At 46.3% G+C, this 21,007-nt stretch overlaps 1 protein-coding gene across 1 annotated transcript; it reads right to left on the reverse strand.

Moving 5' to 3' along the window:
- Positions 1-583: 583 nt before the first annotated feature.
- Positions 584-18,199, reverse strand: SLC22A7 (solute carrier family 22 member 7). The gene is made up of 10 exons (XM_051614347.1): positions 17,745-18,199; positions 15,657-15,760; positions 11,016-11,170; positions 9,417-9,585; positions 6,264-6,381; positions 3,046-3,155; positions 2,744-2,958; positions 2,161-2,269; positions 878-1,084; positions 584-686 (listed from the first exon to the last, which is right to left on the reverse strand). The coding sequence occupies exons 1-10, from the start codon at positions 18,120-18,122 to the stop codon at positions 623-625; spliced, it is 1,629 nt and encodes a 542-aa protein (XP_051470307.1). The 5' UTR covers positions 18,123-18,199; the 3' UTR covers positions 584-622.
- Between the last annotated feature and the right edge of the window lie 2,808 nt (positions 18,200-21,007).

Raw genomic sequence — 21,007 nt, forward strand, 5'->3', positions numbered from 1 at the left:
TCCCCTCAGGGCCCCCAGGCTATGTGCGGCGGGCTTGGCCTCTGCCCGGCAGCAGCCCTGGGTGCCCGCGGCTGCAGCCAGACGGGCACGGCGGGGCTGGTGGCCCCGCAGCCTTGCGGGGTTGGTGGGTTTGTCAGCTTGGTGGTGGCCGCGGAGGAGGCGCAGATCCTGGGCCGACGCAGCTCCCCAAGAACGTCCTGATGAGGCGCGGGGGGAGGTGCGCCCTGCTGCTCCGCCGGGGCAGGCGGGCGCGGAGACGGGAGTTCGGTCCGGTTGGCGGGTCCCGAGTCGTGTTCCCCGGGGCTGAGTCCTGGGGCCGCTCCTGTTCACAGCACGTGTAGATGGGGTGCTTAGGGACACGGGTGAGCAGTGGGCGGGTAGACCTAGGTTAGTAGAGTTAGGGTAAAGCGCACGGTGCCTTTATTTCCACACCCTGCTTAGACCTCTGCGTTTTTGCTGCCGGCCGCAATTACTGCATGGATTAGCTCCCTCCAGCTGGCTTGCGATCCGCCCCGCTTCCACGTGGAGAGAGACGAGGTGGACAGTGAGTGGCTCTTCTACGGACAGGCCAGAGCACGGCTTGGTTTGGCAGTCCTAGGTCGCGTCTGTCCCACCGGGTCCCTCACTTCAGCAGAGCCTGGAGCGGCACGCCCTCGGGCGCACCGCTTTGCTGTGGCCTTTTCACTCTGTTACAGAAAAAAAAAACAACACATCACGTTTCAGCCTGATGGGCAGAAGAGCGGGGAAGGACGGCAGCCCCGACGCCCTCCTGGCTGGTGCCACCCACCGACGGGGCATTGCAGGCAGCGGAGGCGGGGGGGACGTGCCCTGCCTCGCTCCGCAGAGCCCGTGTGCGGGGCGGGATGAGCTGACTCACTGTGGCTTCTCGAGGTCCTCGATGCCCTCAGGCAGGCGCAGGTTGAGCGTCTCCGGGAGCAGGAAGGCCGCTGAGCCGCAGCAGACGGCTACACCACAGTAGGTCACCTCGGGCAGGGACCTCCACGCCCCGTCCAGCAGGAACACAAGTGGGGCCAGAGCCCCACCAAGGCGTGCCATGAAGGAGGTGTACCCCATGCCATTCTGCCTGGAAAGGCAGGGCACCGTGATGGTGCAGACCACCACATGAAAGAGGTGGCCACTTTTTTCATATCAGACTTTGGGAAAAAGTGCAGACCCCCTGCCCCTTCCCCCTGTTTTTCTCTAAGTGCTGAGGCTTTCCCCCTGCAGGTTTTTCCACTGCCAGTATTTTTTCCTAGGCTGTTTTATTTCTTTCTTCTTATCTTCCTATGATGCTGTTTCCCAGAGAGCAGCTGTAGCTGCTGTGCATATGCAAGTGGCAAGTACTGCAGGTGGAACCAACAGTTTTGTCTTTGTCAATGACTTGGAGCATGTAAAAATACAGACCGATCTGAGAAGAAAAGTCAGCGTGTTCGCTTCAGTTTAAGTATGCATTATTTCCCCACATGCAACAGACCCGTGAAAGTTAAAGGACTAAAGAGTAGAGAAGGTTACTCTGGGTAGGGAGGGGCAGAGGAGAAGTAAGCCACAAGGCCTGCTGTGACCCATGAAGGTTTTTTCAGACTTTCACAAATAAGCCAGTGAAGTGATTCCGTCCACCCATCTCAGCTGTATTCCAAACTAGGCTGGTGTTAAATCTAGTTTTGTGTCACCAATACCCAGATACTTTAAATAAGCTCTCTTTTTCCTCCTGAAAGGCTGGAAATTAATCCCTGCTTTTATATAATCGGATGTGCAGAAGACTGTCAAAGGTGGTAATATGTGTCCCTTATAAAACTTGAGATTTCAAATTATAATTTTTGGGGTCTTTCAACAGTTATGGGCAGATTATCACAGGGAACTAGGGCTTTACTAAGCACAGATGCCTTGCAGAGCTAAAAAATCTTCCCACATGGAGCACTCCCCACCTTTTGATACATCTGATCAACATAACCTAACCACACATAATCCAGGTAGAAAAAGGATAGCGTTCTGCCCCTTTCTTGTGACTATATGCAATCCCTAGAACCTGCTACTTCTAGAGGCAAGGCATCAGTGCTGCGGTGTAGCCAACAGCACATCCTGCTACGCTGCTGTTGAGGACCTGAGGGTGACATCCCACCCAGGCTCTGGTTGTGCACTCAGGTGAGTGGCATCTCTTACCTCAGCACGGTGGGATAAAGCTCAGAGGTGTACAAGTAGACAGTAGTGAATGCAGCTTCTGAGAAACCTTTGCCTGTAATGGCCACTGCAGAACGCAAGGAGGTGAAGGCTAGGAGGAAAGAAAAGACATTAGGACAATGGTCAAAGGGCAGTCGCTAGGAAGAAGCTTCTTGTGGCCTCAGGTACAAGAAGGGAGAAGGTTCAATGCTCCTACAGACGAAACAGGGAGCTTCATAGGATTGGAGTTGCTGTCTCCACAGTCTGCATCAGTAGGTTTGGTAACTATTAGCCTGAGTGGGAGCTCAACTGATGAAAGGATAGGTCTGGACATTTCCCATTGGGCAATGTCTGTAATGAAGATAGGCTCTTCATCTTGCCATCACTGGACCCACTTCACAGTGTTGCCACCAAATATTAGGGCCAGCCCACATTAGCAACCTTGTCACGCAGATGCCCTTTAGGTGGAAGACACCTCTATACAGATTTGCCTGTGGACAAGATCTTCAGTTCTCCTTCTCTAATACTGTACAGAATGGAAACCTCCCCTTTAGCAAGTACTGCATATAGCAGAAGAGCATCTCACACTTGGGAATGATGACATTGGCTCCTATGCACAGGCCGGCCAGTATGAGTGTCCACGCCTGACTCTGCCGTCGTCCAACCCGATTCACCAGAACGTACATGATCATCTTGGCTGGAATCTCAATGACGCCAAAGACAAACTGGGAGAGATACATGTTGAGCCCAAAGCCAGTGAGGTTCATGCTCATGCCGTAGTAAGAGAAGGCAACACCAAACCTGCAAGGAACATGTGGAGATGGGGATTAGGGAAGCCTAGCTGCAGAGCTGCAGGACAAATCCCCTGTGGGAAGTGACACTGCTTACCACACAGCCCCAGAAGACAGAGAGATCTTCCGCAGGACTGGTGTCCTAAACAAGCTGATGTAGGAGTAACTCCTTCCTGGCTTGTTGTCTGCTGCCATCCTTCTGAGGGCCTGGGAGAGGTGGAAAGAAGGAAATTGCTCAGCTGATGTACTTTTAGGATCCAGGCACAAAACCCCTGACAGGCCTTTGGACCTTTGCCCTTCCCAGCTCCAACTCCACATTGGATTTTCCATACATTCCCGTTGCAGAATAATTCTCAGGAATACATTGACAGAGGCACATCTTCCCACAACTTTATAGATTGCCTACCATTTTAGACCTTTTTTTCTCTTCCCATGACCCCTCGATCCCTCTTGCCTGCATACCCCATGTGGCAGAAAGGGTTGCAGAAAAATGGCAGATTGTTGTGTTGGCAAAGGGTGTCTGTTTAGCACCTTGATGATCCTTTCCCACATTATCGAGTGGTTTTTTGAACCCACGCTTTTCTTTTATTTCTGTACACCCATCTCTGGATCTGGTAGCTTTTGTTAATACTGCAAGATGGCAAGTAAGTTAATTTTTTTAACTTTTAGCTTCCCCCTCCCCCCCCTTAACCATTCTCATGGACAAATCAGAAGTCATCTAAGTGCATAGGATGAATCATAACACTGATAACAGACTACCTCTGCAATGCTGAAAATGTCAATATTAGATCCTGATGGCACTCTGTCCTCTAAGTTGCATGGTTTGCTATTAAAAATGGGTAACTTAAAACATTAACATGGAAAAGCTCTTCTAGTATGTGTTGTTAGCCCGATTATTTAGCATGTGGAAGGACAAGTGGGAGAGCCAGAACAGCCAGAACCCCAAGAAATTTAAAGTGCACATCATTCAGTGATGGCTGGGGAGGGAGAAGGGTATGGGAATTTGCAGGCCTACAACATCACCTACAATTAAGATGGTGCTGAACAGTTATAGGGCCTGGGGACTTGCAGAAGTACCTAATAAAAGAGAAATCCCAGCCCAAAGATCTTTCTGGTTAAAATAGTTGTACAAAATGAAGAAAAGTGTTAGAAAAGGGAAGGGGATAGCTATAAGCATGTTTCACTAGGGAAGGGTTGAGGTTTTGTTTCTAGTTGCATGATATTTTTGGCAGTTTTTGGATGAGTGACAAAGCTTTTCATACTGGAAAAAGAATTTCACACTGGGAAATTCCTTAATCGGTTCTATAAGACAATGCTATTAAACCTAAGAGTACATCAGTAATGTGCTGTGCAATTAGCTGGAGATTGTAGGTCTTTCAAAGCTCAGTCTTCTGAATTAAGGAAGATCAGCTGCTACCTTAATAAGCCATCAAAACACAATGATACACAGTCAACGCAATTGAGCAAACTAGAATTGGGCAGTTTTGTGTTGCTTACATGTTTGGGTATGGATGAGAAAAAACTTGTATAACCCTACAAACCTCATGAACCCAGTGAGGTTTCACAACTGCAAAGCTTTCCTGGTCGTGGCCCAGTGGTCACACTGGATGTGACTTGGAGCAAGGCTGTGATAGTGGGGAAGCCCCAGCTACATTTCCTAACCCTAAGATTGGAATGAGGGTGCAAGCCCATGCACTTCCTGGTGTAACACTGCACTCTGAAATATAAAGTCATCAGCCAATGCTGAATGAGAGAGGTTATAACTTGTTATTTTTACATATTTAGTCAGAGCTACTGGCTTGATTAAAGGCAAGGAACACTCAGACTTAAGTCCGATCTGCCACTGTGAGTAAATTCGTAATTTCGCACATGATTAAACTACATGTTTCTGTTGTAAATCAAAAGGACTAATCACCTCTTCAAGATATATTAAGAAACTGCTTTTTAAAAAGCATGCTGGTCAGTATAAGACAAGGGTGTGGATGCAGGAGCACTGGAAGCACAGAGAAATGCAACTGGACTGTGATATCAAAGCACAAGGCTCCTGTGCTGGTGCCAGCAGTTTCCCATCTTCCTCTTTTGATATGAAGAAAACCAATGGACATTAAAGGGAAGACTGATATTTAATAAATCACAGACTTCTGTACCCACTGGATTTCATAGCTGAGCTTTGTTGCTCTTGAGAAGGCTGAGACCAATAATGTGGACCAAATTAGTGAGAGGTGACAGATGTGTAGTCATCCAAGCCTGGCTGTGAAGGTTTGTTGTGAGCACTGAGTGTGCTCTGGTGTCTCTTCAAAGGGAGAGACCAGCTTCTGCGTGGTCCTTGAGTCCTCCCTAGAGCTGGGACATCACCCTGGAGCCACCAGCCTGTCCTTAAGTAAGCGTCATGGACCAAGGTCTCAACTTTTGTGAGTCTGAATGCAAAAATACATCTTTTAAAGTAGAACTCAGCACAAGATGAAGACCTGTACATCAGCTTTATACCTTGAGCTTTGGAGTTGAAAATAGGTGGCTTTATTTTTTAGCGTTCTCCTTTCCTTTTACTTGTTCAGTCCTCTAGCTGAGCATCTTTACTCCATCCTTCACACCTCTGGGGTCAAGCAAAACTGGAGTCAAACCAGTGGGTACATGCCTGCTTTTCTCAGAGCCTCACCCTTGCTATATTCCTTTAAAACTGCTGGCAGACTGAGCTTTAGACAAGGGAAAAAGTTGATTATACCAAATGTTCTTTACATCCACATTCACACTGGGGCACTATGGCTGACAAATTTCCAGTTTCACATGTACACTAAACATTTTTTTTTTATAACATTTTATGCAGTATCTCAAGTGCAATATGAGAGAAAATATGCCAGCTACATGCTGTTCATGTGTGTCTGCTTTCTGCTAGCACTGTACCAATAACTGGCAGACATGGCAGCAACCAAGGCAAACACAAAGCTGCACAAGTTGCTCATGCACCTGCACACCTTGCTTGCTGTTATGAGAGGGATGCCTCTGCCTTATTTTTTCAACATGTGCTTCTCTCTCACTGCATATTTAGTCCAGTGTCCAGTGCATTGAGACAAGAATGAATGAAAAGACACTCCACCTAATGAAAGGGGTTTCTGGCCTTATGGGAGCTGAGCTGCTGCTTTATCTTTTGGAAAGGATGTTGCTGCTTTCTAGAGTAAAATAGAGCATGGCACCCTGTAGACCACAGTGTCCCACAGACCACACTGCAGGCTGAGCATTGCTTCAAGTATCAAATACAAGTAACAGAGAGAGAAAATGGGAGAGGAAGAACATGTGTCTGGATCTTCAGTTTCTCACCTCTGGTGAGACAGTGAAGTCTTTCCTTCCATTCATTCTTGCACATCTAATCAGATGCCTGTGAGCTTGTTTCACTTTGCCATTGGCTATGAGCCACCGTGCAGACTCTGGGACCCACCTGGTGTGATGAGAGAAGACAGTGTTCCTGTTGGTGCTCCATGTTTTCCACCCTACATACATGGCCCTGGCCAAAGAGAGGGAGTCTTCTCTATGAGACTTCAACCTCAGCTAAAATTAGCAACCTTGGTGCATGAAATTAAGAGTAATTGGACACCTGTGTTTCATGTACATGCTGTTCTACCCTTAAAGGAGTACAGTCTGCTAATTGAAATATGTCTAGCCAACATTTTTATCATGTGATCTTCGATCAAAGCTTGAATTTTATGAGCTGGTTGAAGTTTCAAGCTTATAAATTGAAATTGGCCCCAGAGAGTTTATATTTACAGATTAATGCTTTTTGGGACTTTAAACTTTGAAATTGTAGGATATAAAAAAATTACTATGTGGAAAGGATTTAATGGGTTCTATACTTACTTCATTAATTGCTAAAATTATTTTTTTTTCACAATAGTCTAAGCCTTCTGCACAAGACACTCAACAAATCATTGTGACTGCAGCCCCCAGTAAAGTATCCATGTCAGTCACTAAGTGACAAAGGATGCTGCACTGCTGTAGAGAAATCAGCAACTCTGAGAGGTCTGTTCAGCAGACCTGTGTAGGGCTGGAGTTCTGTGACTCTTATTCTTCTGTCTGTTTTAGCAAAAGATCCGGCACTTGTGATAAACTAGCATCTGCAACTCCCTCTTTGCGGAGGTCTCTCCGATCTTGCATCTGATTGTGATTCATACCTACATGGCCCTGTTTGGCTCATGGCTTCCCAGGCCACAGTGCAGCCCATTTGGCCTAGAGGGTACATGGTGTTTTGTGGGTCTGCATAGCTGTCAGGGTCCAGAAGACATTGGAAATACCCTAGAGTGACTAAATTCTGCTAGAGCAACCAACACCTACACAAATCTGCTCCCTGAGGGAAGGAGGAAACAGAATCAGCTGAGCATCCTGTGCAGTCAGCAGGAAGACTTACAACCTTGGAGAAGTATGTGGGTATGAGATCTACTGAGGTCCCACAGTTGTTAAAAATCTCTCACTGGAGTCTCCCAGTGGAGTGGTCCAAGACCACTTCTTTGTAAGCTGTCGGTGATTAATGTGCCCTAAATCAGGTTACAAAAAAATCCTAATGAACAACTGGTGTCACTATTCAAGCAGTAGCTGAAATAGTGTGTAGAGCAAAATATCTGCAGAACTGGTCTTCTGGAAAGTTTTCGGCTCCTTCCCATAAGCTTATAACCCAATCCACCTGAGAAAACAGGAAGAAAGAAAGATGGCATTTTGCACTCATTGCCACTATCTCCAGTATATAATATTATGTCTTTTGGTTGTCTAATGTCTCAACCGAGTTCTGAAATTGTGTCAATCATATCTACAGAGTGTGCTAGGTTAGATTTTGATTCCATACTGCAGGGACTTTTAATTAACCAACACTCACTGATCTCTTGGGTGCTTGAATTTTATCAGACGAGAGTATAAATTGTTGGAGAACTAATCTCCATGAAAGGCATTAACATAAGAGAGAGAGAAAAAAAACAAAACAGCTGTCATGGAAAGAGTGGGTCCAAATCTATCTGAATTTCAGCACTTCCCAGTAGTCATTTTTTTAATGATGGCTGTCCTAGAGAAAAAGCAGAACAACTCAAAGTAAAAAAAGTCAGCTGAACACCTGTTTTAGTTGTGTTGGACAGCAAAATATCAGATACTACTCTTAGCCAGAAAACCCTTATCACCAGTAGAATGATGTGGAATGATGCATCTTTTTTGAGTCATTGATTAACAAAAGCATCAGTTTCTATCCCATTTTCCATAAGTATCATTTGGGAATTTTTCTTCTAGATCTGTGCAGCTATTTAATCTACTACATCAGGCTGATGGGACAGATACAGCAAGCAAGTAAACCGTAGCATCTAGAAGCCTCTTGATGACAGCTGAAGGGCACTTTAGCATTTGGATATCACTCTGCTCATCAATTATGCATATAATGTTGGGGCCCACGTGTCTAACAATCAGAGCTTACTCTGCATGGCTTCCAGTTAGAGTTCCCCATTGCCCTGAGACACGTCTGTGATTTCTGCAGTGTGGTCCAGCCCCACACTAATGTCAAAGAGGAACTAAACAACCACACTAAGGTGGAGGAAACCCACACCTGTATTTCTGAATTTTTTCAGTGGGGCAGTTGTGGAAACACCTGCTTGTTTATTTCAACATGGGACTTTTGTCCAGCCAGGAAATGGAGCTGCTTATTCAAAGGACCATCGAATGATTTGGATCATCGAATAAGCGGATCCAGTACACTTGATATTTCAGTCACAATATAATTGAATTGACCCTGTATTCTAGTCTGCATTACTACATGAAAAAAAAAAGGAAAATCTGTTTCCTTGATTAAATGAACTATCTTCCATTTTAAGGCTTAAGAGATGGCAGGTATTTTTTAAAATAAGGCTACAGGAGGGAAATATCCCACAAAAAGCAGATGTATTTGACCCATCAGGATGGTTACACAGCTGAGAAAGACCATGGGAAGTGCACAGATAAATGCACCTGACCATGTCTGCAGATATCATTGGCTCATCTGTAAAAAGTTGGTACAAGAGGTCTCCTTCCCAGTGAGGTGGGAACAGAGGATAGAGAAATTATTTGTCTTGAGGCTACCAGGGATTAAAGCCAGGGATCTGGCCTCACCCTTCTTCCCTTTGTTGGAATCTCTTTGCTTGCTGTGAGCCATGTCTGACAGTGCTTGCAGCACCAAATCCTGCTCCTTTGCACTGCATCCTGTCCCCCAAGTGCCTGGCCTCAGCCCTAGTCCTGCCTCCTCCTTGTCCCCAGAGCATGGTGCAACCTTGGCTCCTGCCTTGTTAGAGGTGAGAAGAGAAGAAACCTAGGCTACTCCAGTTTTCAAGAGCTGCCGTGGCTGGACAGTCCAAGGGCAGGACACAGACCAATCCTAGGATCAGCTTTGCAACGTTTGCCGTACTCATAGAGCAGAGGAGGCAAATCACAGCCACTCCCCTCCCCACCAGCTGGCCAGGTTGCTGCACTCACCATAGGCAGAGAATGCTCAGCAGACAAGGTCCTGTTACTGCTACTAACAGCCAGTGCCATTCCCGCACCAAGTAGGCGACGGTGGCCAGCAGCATGTTACCGATGCTCCAGAAGATGCTGCTCAGGATCCCGGAGAAGGTGCGGTGCTCTATGTCCACCCACTCCATCCCTGCAAGAGGGAGGCAGCGTTCAGCTGGGACAGACGGGGCTGCTCCAGGAAGGGGTCTGCAGGGCTTTTTAACAAGGGCAAAGTGAGGTAACGTCCCTGGGCCTTCTCTTCCAGGAGAGTTCCGCTGTTCGGCCCAACATCTGGCACGTTTAAAACGTTCATTCACAACACTTAACCTCTTGCAAAGCTGTAACTAACTTAACATAACAAATACTGGACACATAGTAAGACCACCTTAGGTGATACTCTTCAAAAATCCCATTGAATAGCATTCAAATAGTCTTCATCAAACAAATAGGGTTTTTTCCCCCTAAACAGTCTTGCTTAGAGAGTTTCTTATATCTCTGCCTGCTCATTATTCCACATGAAAGAAATATATTAAGATGAATTGCCATTTGTGTGGAATCTACGCAAAGTACTTCTGTTCTGCTACAAGTAGAACAGATGATGGTCTACTTGTTTGTGTGAGTAAACTAAAAAGCCAGTTTTCCTCCAAAGATCTGCACATCTTGCTACAACCTCTAACAATCAGGAATGTCCCTCCCGAGCTCCACTTTGCCCAGCAGGCATCAGCCTTTATAACAATAAAAAAAACCCCAACAAACCCAAACCATAGCAGACCTTGGGAATTGTCAGGTCTTGCATGGACTTTTCCAGTATTAAAGCCATTTTAGCTTGAGTTTGGCTGTACCTGCAAAAATCCTCAAAATTTTTGCTGCACCTGTAACTTGCTCTTGGGTACAAGAAAACTTGCCTAGTAGATTCCAACCGTATCTACGATATCATCCAGTGCTCTGTTGGGCACCCTGAAGTTTGGAGCTTGTTCTTATTATGTAATTACCTACATTCTTCAGCTTCAGTTTTGCCTAGCTTTGTATTATTATTTTTTTGTGTGTTTTTTTTTCTCCCAACTCTTTCTAAAAATACAGGTTGGGAACTTAGGAGAACTGACCAAACTCAAGACCAGGGAACTAGGAGCACCCTGTGAATGACACACTGTCCTCCTCCTGCTGAGGACACAACAGTGCTGATGAACTGTCTGCACAGAGTGTTGGAAGGGTGAGAACTTAGTATCAGAGCAAAGGGGCAGATACTTTGGTCTGTGGCTTTTATTATACTTCTGCTGATCCTTAACAGGAACAGGGCAGCGTGGATTGCAAGTGTTCATGTTGCAACAGAAGTACTAATAAGTGGTTGTTATATTTTGAGTAGATTGTTAAAGCATTAATTAGACTAAGAGAAATTTGTAATTCTTGGATCCTGCCAAGAGTGAAGTTCTTTGGGTTGCCTGGAGTGACATTGCACACGTGACAATTTCCAAACTCCGGTTCCTACTAGCTCTGCCTTGTCTGCTAGACAGGTCCCTCCCCACTGCCTGTCAGATGTCCCCCCCCTTACAACTGGGCACCCAGAACCCCCCACATGCTTACCCAAAGGCAATACAATAAGGGAGACACCACTCAGGGCCACCCCTGTGAGGGTCCGTGTGATGGCCAGCATGCTGTAGGAGATGGAGGTGGCACTCAGCATCCCGAATATGACAGAGCACACAAGTGACAGCAGGAGCATGGCTTTCCGTCCGAACCTGCCACAAGCACAGGCTGGGTTACAGAAGCTTGAAACCTGTCCCAGGAGTAGGGTTTGAAATGGAGAGACTCAGGGAGGGAAATGAAAATATTGCCCACTCTGCAAAGAATTCAGGATGCAATGTCCCAGAGAGGAGGAAACAGCTCTGGATGCAGCCGGTGCCAGGGGTGCAGTTCCAGCCTGTCCCATGAGCATCAGGCATGAGGTTCTCCAAGAGCAGGACTGATCAAAATGGTATATTTGGCTCCCCTGTTCAACACTATCATCAAGAGCAGTGATGTCAGTTTGTCATCCCATGCTGCTGGCACACCCTGCTCCCTGCAATGGCTGTCCCCATGCCTGGCTCAGCATGTCCTTGTCCTGTGAGTCACGCAGGACCAGCCACTGCCACAGCTCTTGAGGAGAGAGAACTGTGACACTTTCATCCTGACCCTTGGAAGGAAAACAAAAATCCCAAAGGAAAAGAAAAGGAATCAAATTGTTGTCCCACATGTGTAAATGGCCCTGATGTCCTAAGGGGACTACGAGGCACCTGCTAGGAGGTCATTCCTCAAGGGGTTTTAGAAGCTGTAGGGCCATCTTACCCCTTGTGCAGAGTCCTGTGTGGAGAGTATGGAGAAATACAGAAAATCAACTACACACACATGGAGCTGTGTGCACACGCACACACTCACAGAAATAGGTGTGTATTTCTACACAACCTATGAACATTTAAAAATCAAAATGGAACACCAGCCATCAGTCTTCTGATTAACATCAGCACTGCATGTGATGAAAGCTCAGGTTCAAACTGGAGTAGTAAATTAGCCCTGCAAACATGCAATGTTCAGTCTACAGGGATTGAAATCCTGGTCTGATTTTGGCATCAGGGCTCCCTTAGTGGCCACCTGAGAAGGACGCTGGCAAGAATGGTTGCTCCAGGGGAAGAAGTGATGTGCTAGCACATAACGTCACAATAACATTCCTTAAAATGATCATAAATTACTTAATGCAGCAGCTGGTTAATTAATTTACTGGAGAAAACCAACAACTTGTGGGTTAGGCCCAGGCAGTTTGCTGGATCAGCTGTGAAATTGAAGCAGAGACAGTTTGCAAAAGTCATTGGAACACCCCAGGGTTGGAGCAGCAAACACCTGGAAATACACCAGAGCTGGATCCAGTTTCCAGTAGGGTAACTGCCTAAGAAAGAAGATACATTTTTTGGTAATTTTTTCTTGAAAATACAGTAAGAAAACCATAACACTCCCTGCAGTGCACAAGGCAGCTCTTTCTGCCTAGTCATTACTAGACTCTCTCAGCACATGCATGTCACCTGCTAGGGAAACCAGAGGTGAGCTGGCAGTATTGAACTGCAGGCTTCAGGGAGGCTGCTAGAAACAATGCTGTTAAAATTGTCTTCAAAGAGAGAAGTAGGAAAGCACAGTCTCTGAAAGATTAAACTTAGAAAGTATAATAAAAGGAGCAAACCACTTAAAAATGAATTAAAAAGCCATTTTCATAAATATCCCAATGTGGAAGCCTGACAAAGCATCATGCAGCCAATTTAGTAAAAGGAGAAGGTACAAAAGGAGTGTTTGGAAAAGAGCAGACAATAACAGAAGCAATATATATATATATATATATATATATGTACTTTTTTTGTATATATATATATATTTGCAGTGTAGGTTGCTGGAGGTTTTACCAGGGTAAAATTTGTCAGTAGAGATGTTCTCAAATCCAAATGTCTGCAGAGGCTTAGAACAAAACAAACCAGAACTGTACCAGAATGCCAGGACCAGATGCAGCACTAGAGATTAAACCTCTGCATTACTGTTAGCACAAATAAATGGGACCTCTTCTCTGTCAGAGAACAGAAACTCTGCTAATGGAACATTAGCTTTTAAAGGGTTTTAGGGGGCATGGGGGGCATGACACCTGAGTTTAACAAATCTGCCAAATTTGCTGCAAAGTTACTGGATGCACTGCCCCCACTGCAATTACAAGGGCTTCAAGCCTTTCCCGACTTGACCTGAGGGTCCTGTGGCCACGTAGCACAGCTACTGGTCTGGCTAATTGGAAGGTAAGCCATAACCTGGTCTTTGTTATTAGCTCCTCTGGATTTTCTCCATTTTGTCTTTAGCCTTTTGAGATGGAGAAGGGGGCTGAAGGGAAATCAAGACTGCGCAGAGTATTCAAGGTGTGGAGCCACCTTGCATTTACATGTTACTGCATAGTGATACTTTATTTAACGTTATGCTCCTTTCCTAATGATTCTTAATTTCCCATTTGCTTCCAGCCACTACTCATTGCAGAGTGGATGTTTGCCTAGAGCTCTCTGTTGTAACCCCAATGTCCTGCTCCTGAGCAGCTGTGGTCAGCTCAGAGGCCTCAATTTTGAATGAGAAGCTAGAATTGTTTCTCTCTATTTTGGATTAATCTACTAGTATATTTTTTTTCTTCTGATGCTCCCATCCAGTTCTTTAAGGAGCTCTTTAAGCTCTTTCTGAAGTTCTCCGCATTCAACTCTTATCTCTACCTGGCTGCTCACTCAGCGTCACCTTCCCAATCTCTCCTTTTCCAGATAATTTATAAATGTGCTGAAAAGCACACAAACCCAAACACAGGTCCACCCACAGGTCTCCTTCCATCATCACAACTGAACACTTCTATCTTCCCTCTCCTTCCTGGCTTTTAATCAATTACTAAGTCATGCAGAGACCTTCCTAGGGTAGCTCAGTTCCTTTAGAAGCCTTTGGTAAGGAAACTTATGAAATATGTATAGATGGTATCTCCCCTGTTCACAAGCCTGTTAGCACATTCAAAGAAACCCAGTATGTTTGTAAGGCATGAATGTTTTGCAAAATCCCTGCTGATTCTTCACTAGTATGTCAGTCATATCCACTCATGCAACTGCTGACTCAGTCTTTCAGAACAGTTTGTACTAATTTGCCTGCTGCAAATAGATGTTAGGCTGTCTGGAACACAGTTCCTGGGATCTTTTTTGGAAAACAGCTTAAAACTGATTTGACGTGTGGTATCTTCCCAGCCCTAAGCTGTGGAGGTCACCCCATGCCAACAGCGTTGCAGATTTTTCATCCCAAAGGTACTGCAGGGCTCCAGAATGACCATTCCCTGCTCCTGGCAGTTGACTGGCATTCACCTGGTGTATTTTTCCATGCCTTCTTCTATCAGCTTATTTCAAAGCTCCAGCTCCAACACCTGCCTCTATAAGTTCTCCTACTGTGAAGACAAACTCATTTAGCTCTCACATTGCAGCCTTTTTATAACCAGATGCTCCTTTTATGCCTTGATCTTCTACTGGCTCTTCCCTCTCACCATCCATTTGACAACCAAATTATTTTTCATTTTGCTCTAGCAGAGACCTTCTGTGTTATTTTATCCTGATCCTTCTCATGATTCTAAATTTCTTCCCCTCCAAGTGTGCTATAAAGCCATTTTAGATACAAAGTCAAGACAGAGTTTGAAGATCAGCCAGGTGTCTTGGGTCCTTGTAAAAGTGTCCTGATACACTCATATGCACATACACAGGTGTAAAAATTCCCATCTTCAGCACTAGGTCTCTGGGTGCATCATACAGTGAAGCTGGTTCCCCTCTCCTGTGCAGTGATTTTGTAGCCTGCTGTGCACTAGTGCTTGTTTGCTGCCAGAGGAAGGAGATCAGGAAGCAGTTTCCTGTGCAGGAAACTCAGACATTAGATAGTGAAGAGCATTACAGTGAGTAGCACACCCTGCCTGCCTGCCTGCACTGTGCACTCCCTGGTAGGTTTCTTGGTTCTGCTGTTTGCAAAACCATTTCATTTCCTCATTGATGTGCTTTATGGGTTATGACTCCAATTTTTTTCAGGCTTACATGATCTCATTTGAGCATTTAACCAGAGAGGGCAAATTTGTTCCTGTTTTCCTCTAAGCCTCAGCTCTTCCTCAAGGAATGCCTCCCTCCTTCTAGTAGCCTTCTTCACCCTGCTTCTCTAGTGATGACAGAAGCTTTCTGGAGATTTGTGTTTGTTTGTTTTCAGCTATGGCATGCATTTTCTCTGAGCCCTCTTCTTCAGTTTGCAAGGAATTAACATTTAGCCTCTTGTTTTGGTTTTGGTTTAGCCAGCTTTCTCCTTTTTTAGACAGTTATTTTTTCTGAAATTAGTCTTACAGACAGTGAATTTTTTCCATTTTTACTGCTGCTGCATCAGTGCTGACCACAGAGCTGTGGTCATTGCTGCAGTGCATCTTAATCCTAACCAAGGCCAGCACTGCTTCTCTGGTGGGCTGCTAACTGGCTGATCCATGGAGAATTTAGCCCCTGCACTCCTTCCCCATGTGACTTTATGACTTCCCCAATTTTCATGTGAGAGGCTGGATTCTCCCTTTACAATTGTGTTTTATTTCTTTCGCTGCCCCTCTGATTGCCTTTTGCAGGTCAGAGATTTGTGAAGATCTCGGAGTGAAACTGAAGCCCTGGAAGAACAGCCTGGGAAGGGTCAAACCTGTCTGAGAGGTATCCAAATATCACTGCCCCCATTGTAACGCCAATGAAGAAGAAGGTTGCAGTTGCCTGGTTCAGTCCACGCTGCTCACACACGAGATCCCACTGAAACACAAGGCCAAAACGACATTTAGTGCTCAGCTGCCTTTTCACACCCATCCTGACTTGCAATTTATCTTGGCCAAATCTGATAGGAAATGTTTTCTTGAGATCCACTTACTGTTGCCCCAACCAGCTGCCTTTGGAGCTGTCTGTGCAAGGAGGAAGGAGGGCAGAAGGGCAGTCATATTTACTGTTGGTGCTGTCTTCATAGAATCATAGAATGGTTTGGGTGGGAGGGGAACTTAAAGATACTCTAGTCCCAACCCCCTGCATGGTCAGGGACACCTCCCACTAGATCAGGTTTCTCAGAGCCCCATCCAGCCTGGCCTTGAACACATCAGGTTTGGGGCTTCCACAATTTCCCTGGGCAACCTGTTCCAGTGTCTCACCACCCTCACACTAAAGAATTTCCTCCTAATGCTTAACCTAATTCTCCCTTCTTCCAGTTTTGATCCATTATCCCTTGTCCTCTCACTGCATGCCCTGGTAAAATGTCCCTCCCCAGCTTTGCTGTAGCCCCTTCAGGTACTGGAAGGCCACTAGGAGATCCCCCTGGAGCCTTCTCTTCTCCAGGCTGAACAGCCCCAAGTCTCTCAGCCTGTCCTTGTAGCAGAGGTGCTTCAGCCCTCTAATCATCTTCGTGGCCCTCCTCTGGACTCTCTCCAGGAACTCCATGTCCTTCTTATGTTGGGGGCTCCAGAACTGGACACTTACTGGGAAGTTTTTCTAGACATTCTTCCTAATCAAGTTAATGAGCATAATTTTGCTTTCTTATAGGTGCAAATGTCTCTAATCATTACAGACTACTGTGCGCAAGCTGCAGAGTGAATTTTCTGAATGTGCAAGCTTGGCAAAACTTAATTTAATCATCAACCCAGCTTCACAGTCTCTCTGACAAGTCCAGTCAGACCTTAAACAACCTTTCTTCTGCAAGAAGAACAAACTCCAGAGAAAGCCTCAGCTCTTTTAACATGTCCCAAGGCCACCGCACTGTGGGTGCTGCATCGTGTGGCTCTGTGTTCAGCATCCATGCTGCAGAACACCTGCCTTTTCCCCCAAGGGTGCTTTACACCTTTCTCCCTGAAACAGTGCAGAAGTCAGGTACAGACCTGCTGCATGTCTGACCCTCACCTCCATGCCGGCCAAAACCAGTGGCTGGGTGGTGGGGAGGAGGCACCAGATCTAGCTTAAATCTTGGCCCTGCTCTCCCTGAGACAGTCAGCTGCTATGATTTCAAAAGCAACCATGCTCCTTTTGCCTGACTGATTGTCCCTCTCCCTCAGGCTGTCTGTGCTTTGGGCCATCTTTCAGCGAAAGTGAGCATTAACACCCAGAGGTACTGCTGTTAGCCTTAGCCAAGCATTTCAGAAGGCAGATGGTTAATGTTTGATGGGCAGGGACCTTGAGCAGGCTCAAGGTTGTGGCTGGCCAGCATGCTGCATCTCAGCAGAAGGCCCTTGGAGAGCAGATATGGCTTGACAGCAAGAAGCGTTGGTGGTAGCAAAGAGAGGCAGCAGGATCTTGGGGAGAAGAGGGGGAAGGTGGAGATCAGTGAGGATGGGTGCACAAAGGAAAAGTCACAAAGCGTTTGGAAAGTCAAGAAAGTCCTGGGCTCCTATGAAACCCTGATGGGGTGTAAACCTGTGTAATTGCCACGTGGTCCAAGCAGATAAAGTCCTGTACCTGTGTCTTCCCCCTGCCCCCTCCAGTCTCTCAGTCACCTGAAGAAATTAAGACTCTTTTAACAACAAATGTTGGCTTCTGTCATTCTAAGCAAGATGTGTGTAATAATAACAAATGTTGGCTTCTAACTCTGAGCTTCAGAGAGCTTCCCCATCCCATGAAATCTTCTCTAAACAAGTAATTCCCATTGTTTGAAACGCAAAGATTCCCTTCTGACTCCGTGCACCCAGCAAACACTTCTCTGTCTGCTCCTCAAAACACTGTCCTAATTTCATTTCTGGCTAGATCCCAGGCAGGGCCTTACCTCGGTGGCGATGGTGGAGGTGAACTGTGAGTGGTCATAGACCCACCCATGCTGGCAGTGCTGGATGATGGAGCTGTTTTCTGGTTGCAGAGAAGAATTGAGCAGCAGGTGAAACTGAGGCTGAGAGAACATCTCACAGGACCTGAAAGTGCCATCAGGCTCCTGGGGAATGCTGATGAGCAGAATTTCCTCCATGGTGAGGTTCACAAATGCCTCTTGTTGTGGAATTGCACAGTGATGAGAGGGAGTAGCAGCAAGAAAATTGTGCAGCAGGAAATGCATGGGAAGGTTGATTCTTGGGAGAGAGAGGATAAGCAAAATTAAAATCTGGAATCTGCCAAAGCCACCAATTTCCAGCAAGAGATCCTCAAATTTCATCTTTTCTATGGAGTTTGCTCATTCAGAGCCACAATCTACCAAGGAGCAGCAGCATGAGCTTGAAAAGCCGTGTCTGTCCTTGGAGCTCAATTTCCCATGGCTTTTCATACAGCCTCTTTGTTGGACTTTGAGACCTGGCTGAAAGGTTGTCAAAAGTCACACTGAAACTCTCCATTTGGGGTAGAGCCAAACAAATTATCCTGTGTGCACACAACACGTCCATTTCAAGTGGACCCAGCACAAAGCACCTTCTCTTTTTTAGAGTCCTTTTCTTTTGTTGTGGTATTTCAAAGGGTGATGCAAGTTAGGAAAGGAGTCTGTGGAAAGAGTGCTGTGAAAGCACTGTCATTTCTAGCACGGGGCTACCATGCAGCATCTGTCTAATGTGAGCTGATCACCAGCCAGCCCAGTTGAATCATGAAATAGGCCCTGAGGACAGTGGGGATGATCCACTGTGTAGGGATGCCCAGGGCACCAAAGTCTGGTTGCTGTGCATCAGCTAAGTATTTTTTAGTATGGCTTGTGTTAAGTCATGACCTGGGAGCAGGGTATGGAGAGGGTGAGAGGGTGCCCGAAGAGAAGAGCAGTCTCTGGATGGATGCAAACAGGGAGGTGAAGACCCTGGAGAGAAAGGGTGGGCTGCAGGTGAGGGCCACCTGCTCACCAGTGTCCTCCAAAGTGTTTGTGGATGTTGATATACCATCTTGAACCTTTCTCCAAGCTGTTGTCCTCTGACATGCTCTGCTTTAAAGCCACTGTAGTTTGGCCATCCACCTAGAAAGCCATGATGTCTGGTTTTGGGATGCAGGCACCTGGAGAGGCTGGGCACAGATCCAGCAGAGGGGCTGTGGCACTGCCTGGTGCTGCTGAGGGCAGCTTGTCAGCACTGCCTTGGGGGGGGCTGGCAAGAAAAGGGCTCTAGAGCAGCAGGTAGAGATAAGGGGGTCTTAAAAAAGTTTTTGGCAGGGCCTTCTGCTGTGGGTGAATGCCCAGACTGTGTGTTGCCCACATATTAAATGCTGCAAGGGTGCAAAGCACCCTGAGCAGGCTAACAGCCTGGGCTCACACTGAAAAGGCAAAGGACGCCATGGTGTGATGTTAGGAGATCCTTGCTCTTTCAGCAGCATTCCTGATCATCCATGGTTAATGTGCTGCCCCCGTCTTTTTTACAAACCACTTCAGTGCTCGCCCAGGGACGAGCATGAAGGAAGCATACAGGAGTGAAGCCGGGACATCTGACAACGTGGTGCCTCCAGGGTTACAGTTTAAGCTGAAGCTGAACTAAAGGACAAGTTGTTTTTCTTCACCACTGGTCTTCTAAGAACAAGGAACAGAAACTCTCATTGACCTGCTCCTGCATATTTAAACTTAAAGGTAGCTCCAGCCTCCCCATCAGAAATAAGGTTCTGGGTCATTGCCCTGCAACTCCTGGGGCTCTGCTGTTCATACTGCAATTGCTTAAAACTGCTGTGTTCCTCTAACCCCAATACCTTGATTTAACCAGTCACCAGTTTTAGTTAATGACCACCATGTGTGCAATTGCTGTGACTGGCTGTGCCCTACCATTTGATTAATTAGACCCAGAACCCAACTCAAACAGCTTGAACTTGCCTGGCAGTGGAGAGAGCAGGTGGACTCCTCTGCTGCTGCTTTCACGTATAAAGCTAGAAAGAGGAGTTTACTTTTTACTTCACACATGTACAGTTTTCTTATGCAATTGTTCTTCTTGTTGGGATACCAACTGCTCGTTGGGAAGGAAGATTATTAAATGACTCGGTTGCTAGTGTGCTGGCTTTTCTGTTTTCAGCAGCGATTTCATAACACCTTGTGAGGAGCTGTAATAGGCTGGAGGGTGAAAGTAGGGCGGGAGCTGTTTTGCTCCTTTAGCAATCAGATCCACCACCCAGGTATCTCAACAGCTGCAGAGTAGCTGGAGATCTGAAAGGTTGTTGCAGGTTGGTGCTTAAGTGGTGCTTTTCTCCTATGGGAAAGCTGCCGACCCTGAAATAGTGTCTCCCCTCTGAGTTAGGCCTGACTGCCATGAAGATACATGTCCATCAGAGCCGGTGAGCTAGGCTGACCTTGCTCTCAGAGGGCAGAGGTGTCCCCATGTAACTGCAGCTCATCACAGGCTGGGATGCCTGCAGGAGGGAGATGAGGGTGAGTCTCATTTTTTTTCCTATTATTTGCAAAGGCTGTTCGGACAGTGAGGTCTAACAAAGTTGGCCAAAGTCAGCTGAGGATGCCTGCAGTATCAATTGAAGGTGAACCATAGTGTGGCGGTGTGTCCAATTGCTCTTTGCAGGACCTGTGCACACCAGTTATTGTAGATCAGTTGGACAAAGTGGAGGAGTAGCCAACAAAGAGGTCCTGGGTCTCCTGACAATTTTTGTTTGGTGATAGAAGAAAGTGACTTTATGCTGTTCTGAATTGGTGCCATGTTAACAAGCCTCCTATACTTTCCATTACTTGCAGTTGTCTTGTGTGCAGCCATTGAACTCATTTACACAAAAAATGACAGCTATTTTGTAAGTAAACTCATTCTGGCCCAAGCTTCTTTTCTTCAGAAATATGAATATTGATCCTGCTTTAATATGAAAAGACACGAGCCGCTTGCATGTCTTCTGCCACATGTGATAACGAGTCCATAGCCAGTGCTCACATCCTGCCTGCTCTGTAGCCAGGCACCCCAGACCTATCTCGTGCCCCTTCCTGTGGTCATCTTATGGAAATATATCTTTACTTTTGCTTCTCACCAGTGCTGTTGGGAAACTGTAGCAGGGCAGATTCAGCCCAAATCATTAGGCTGTGTTTTGCCGGGGGGAGGGCAAGCCAGTACTACTCCTTCAGCCAGGGAAAGAAATACATGGCAGGAGTGGGAAGTG

The sequence above is a fragment of the Apus apus genome, chromosome 3, assembly GCF_020740795.1.
Source record: "Apus apus isolate bApuApu2 chromosome 3, bApuApu2.pri.cur, whole genome shotgun sequence".
In the NCBI taxonomy this organism is placed as follows: Eukaryota; Metazoa; Chordata; class Aves; order Apodiformes; family Apodidae; genus Apus; species Apus apus.

Coding starts and splice junctions, on each gene's coding strand:
- SLC22A7 (XM_051614347.1), bottom strand. CDS start 18,122: ATGAAATTTGAGGATCTCTTGCTGGAAATTGGTGGCTTTGGCAGATTC. Junction 15,761..17,744: donor CCTCCACCATCGCCACCGAG/GTAAGGCCCTGC, acceptor CTTGTGTTTCAG/TGGGATCTCGTGTGTGAGCA. Junction 2,959..3,045: donor CTGTCTTCTGGGGCTGTGTG/GTAAGCAGTGTC, acceptor TGTTCCTTGCAG/GTTTGGTGTTGCCTTCTCTT.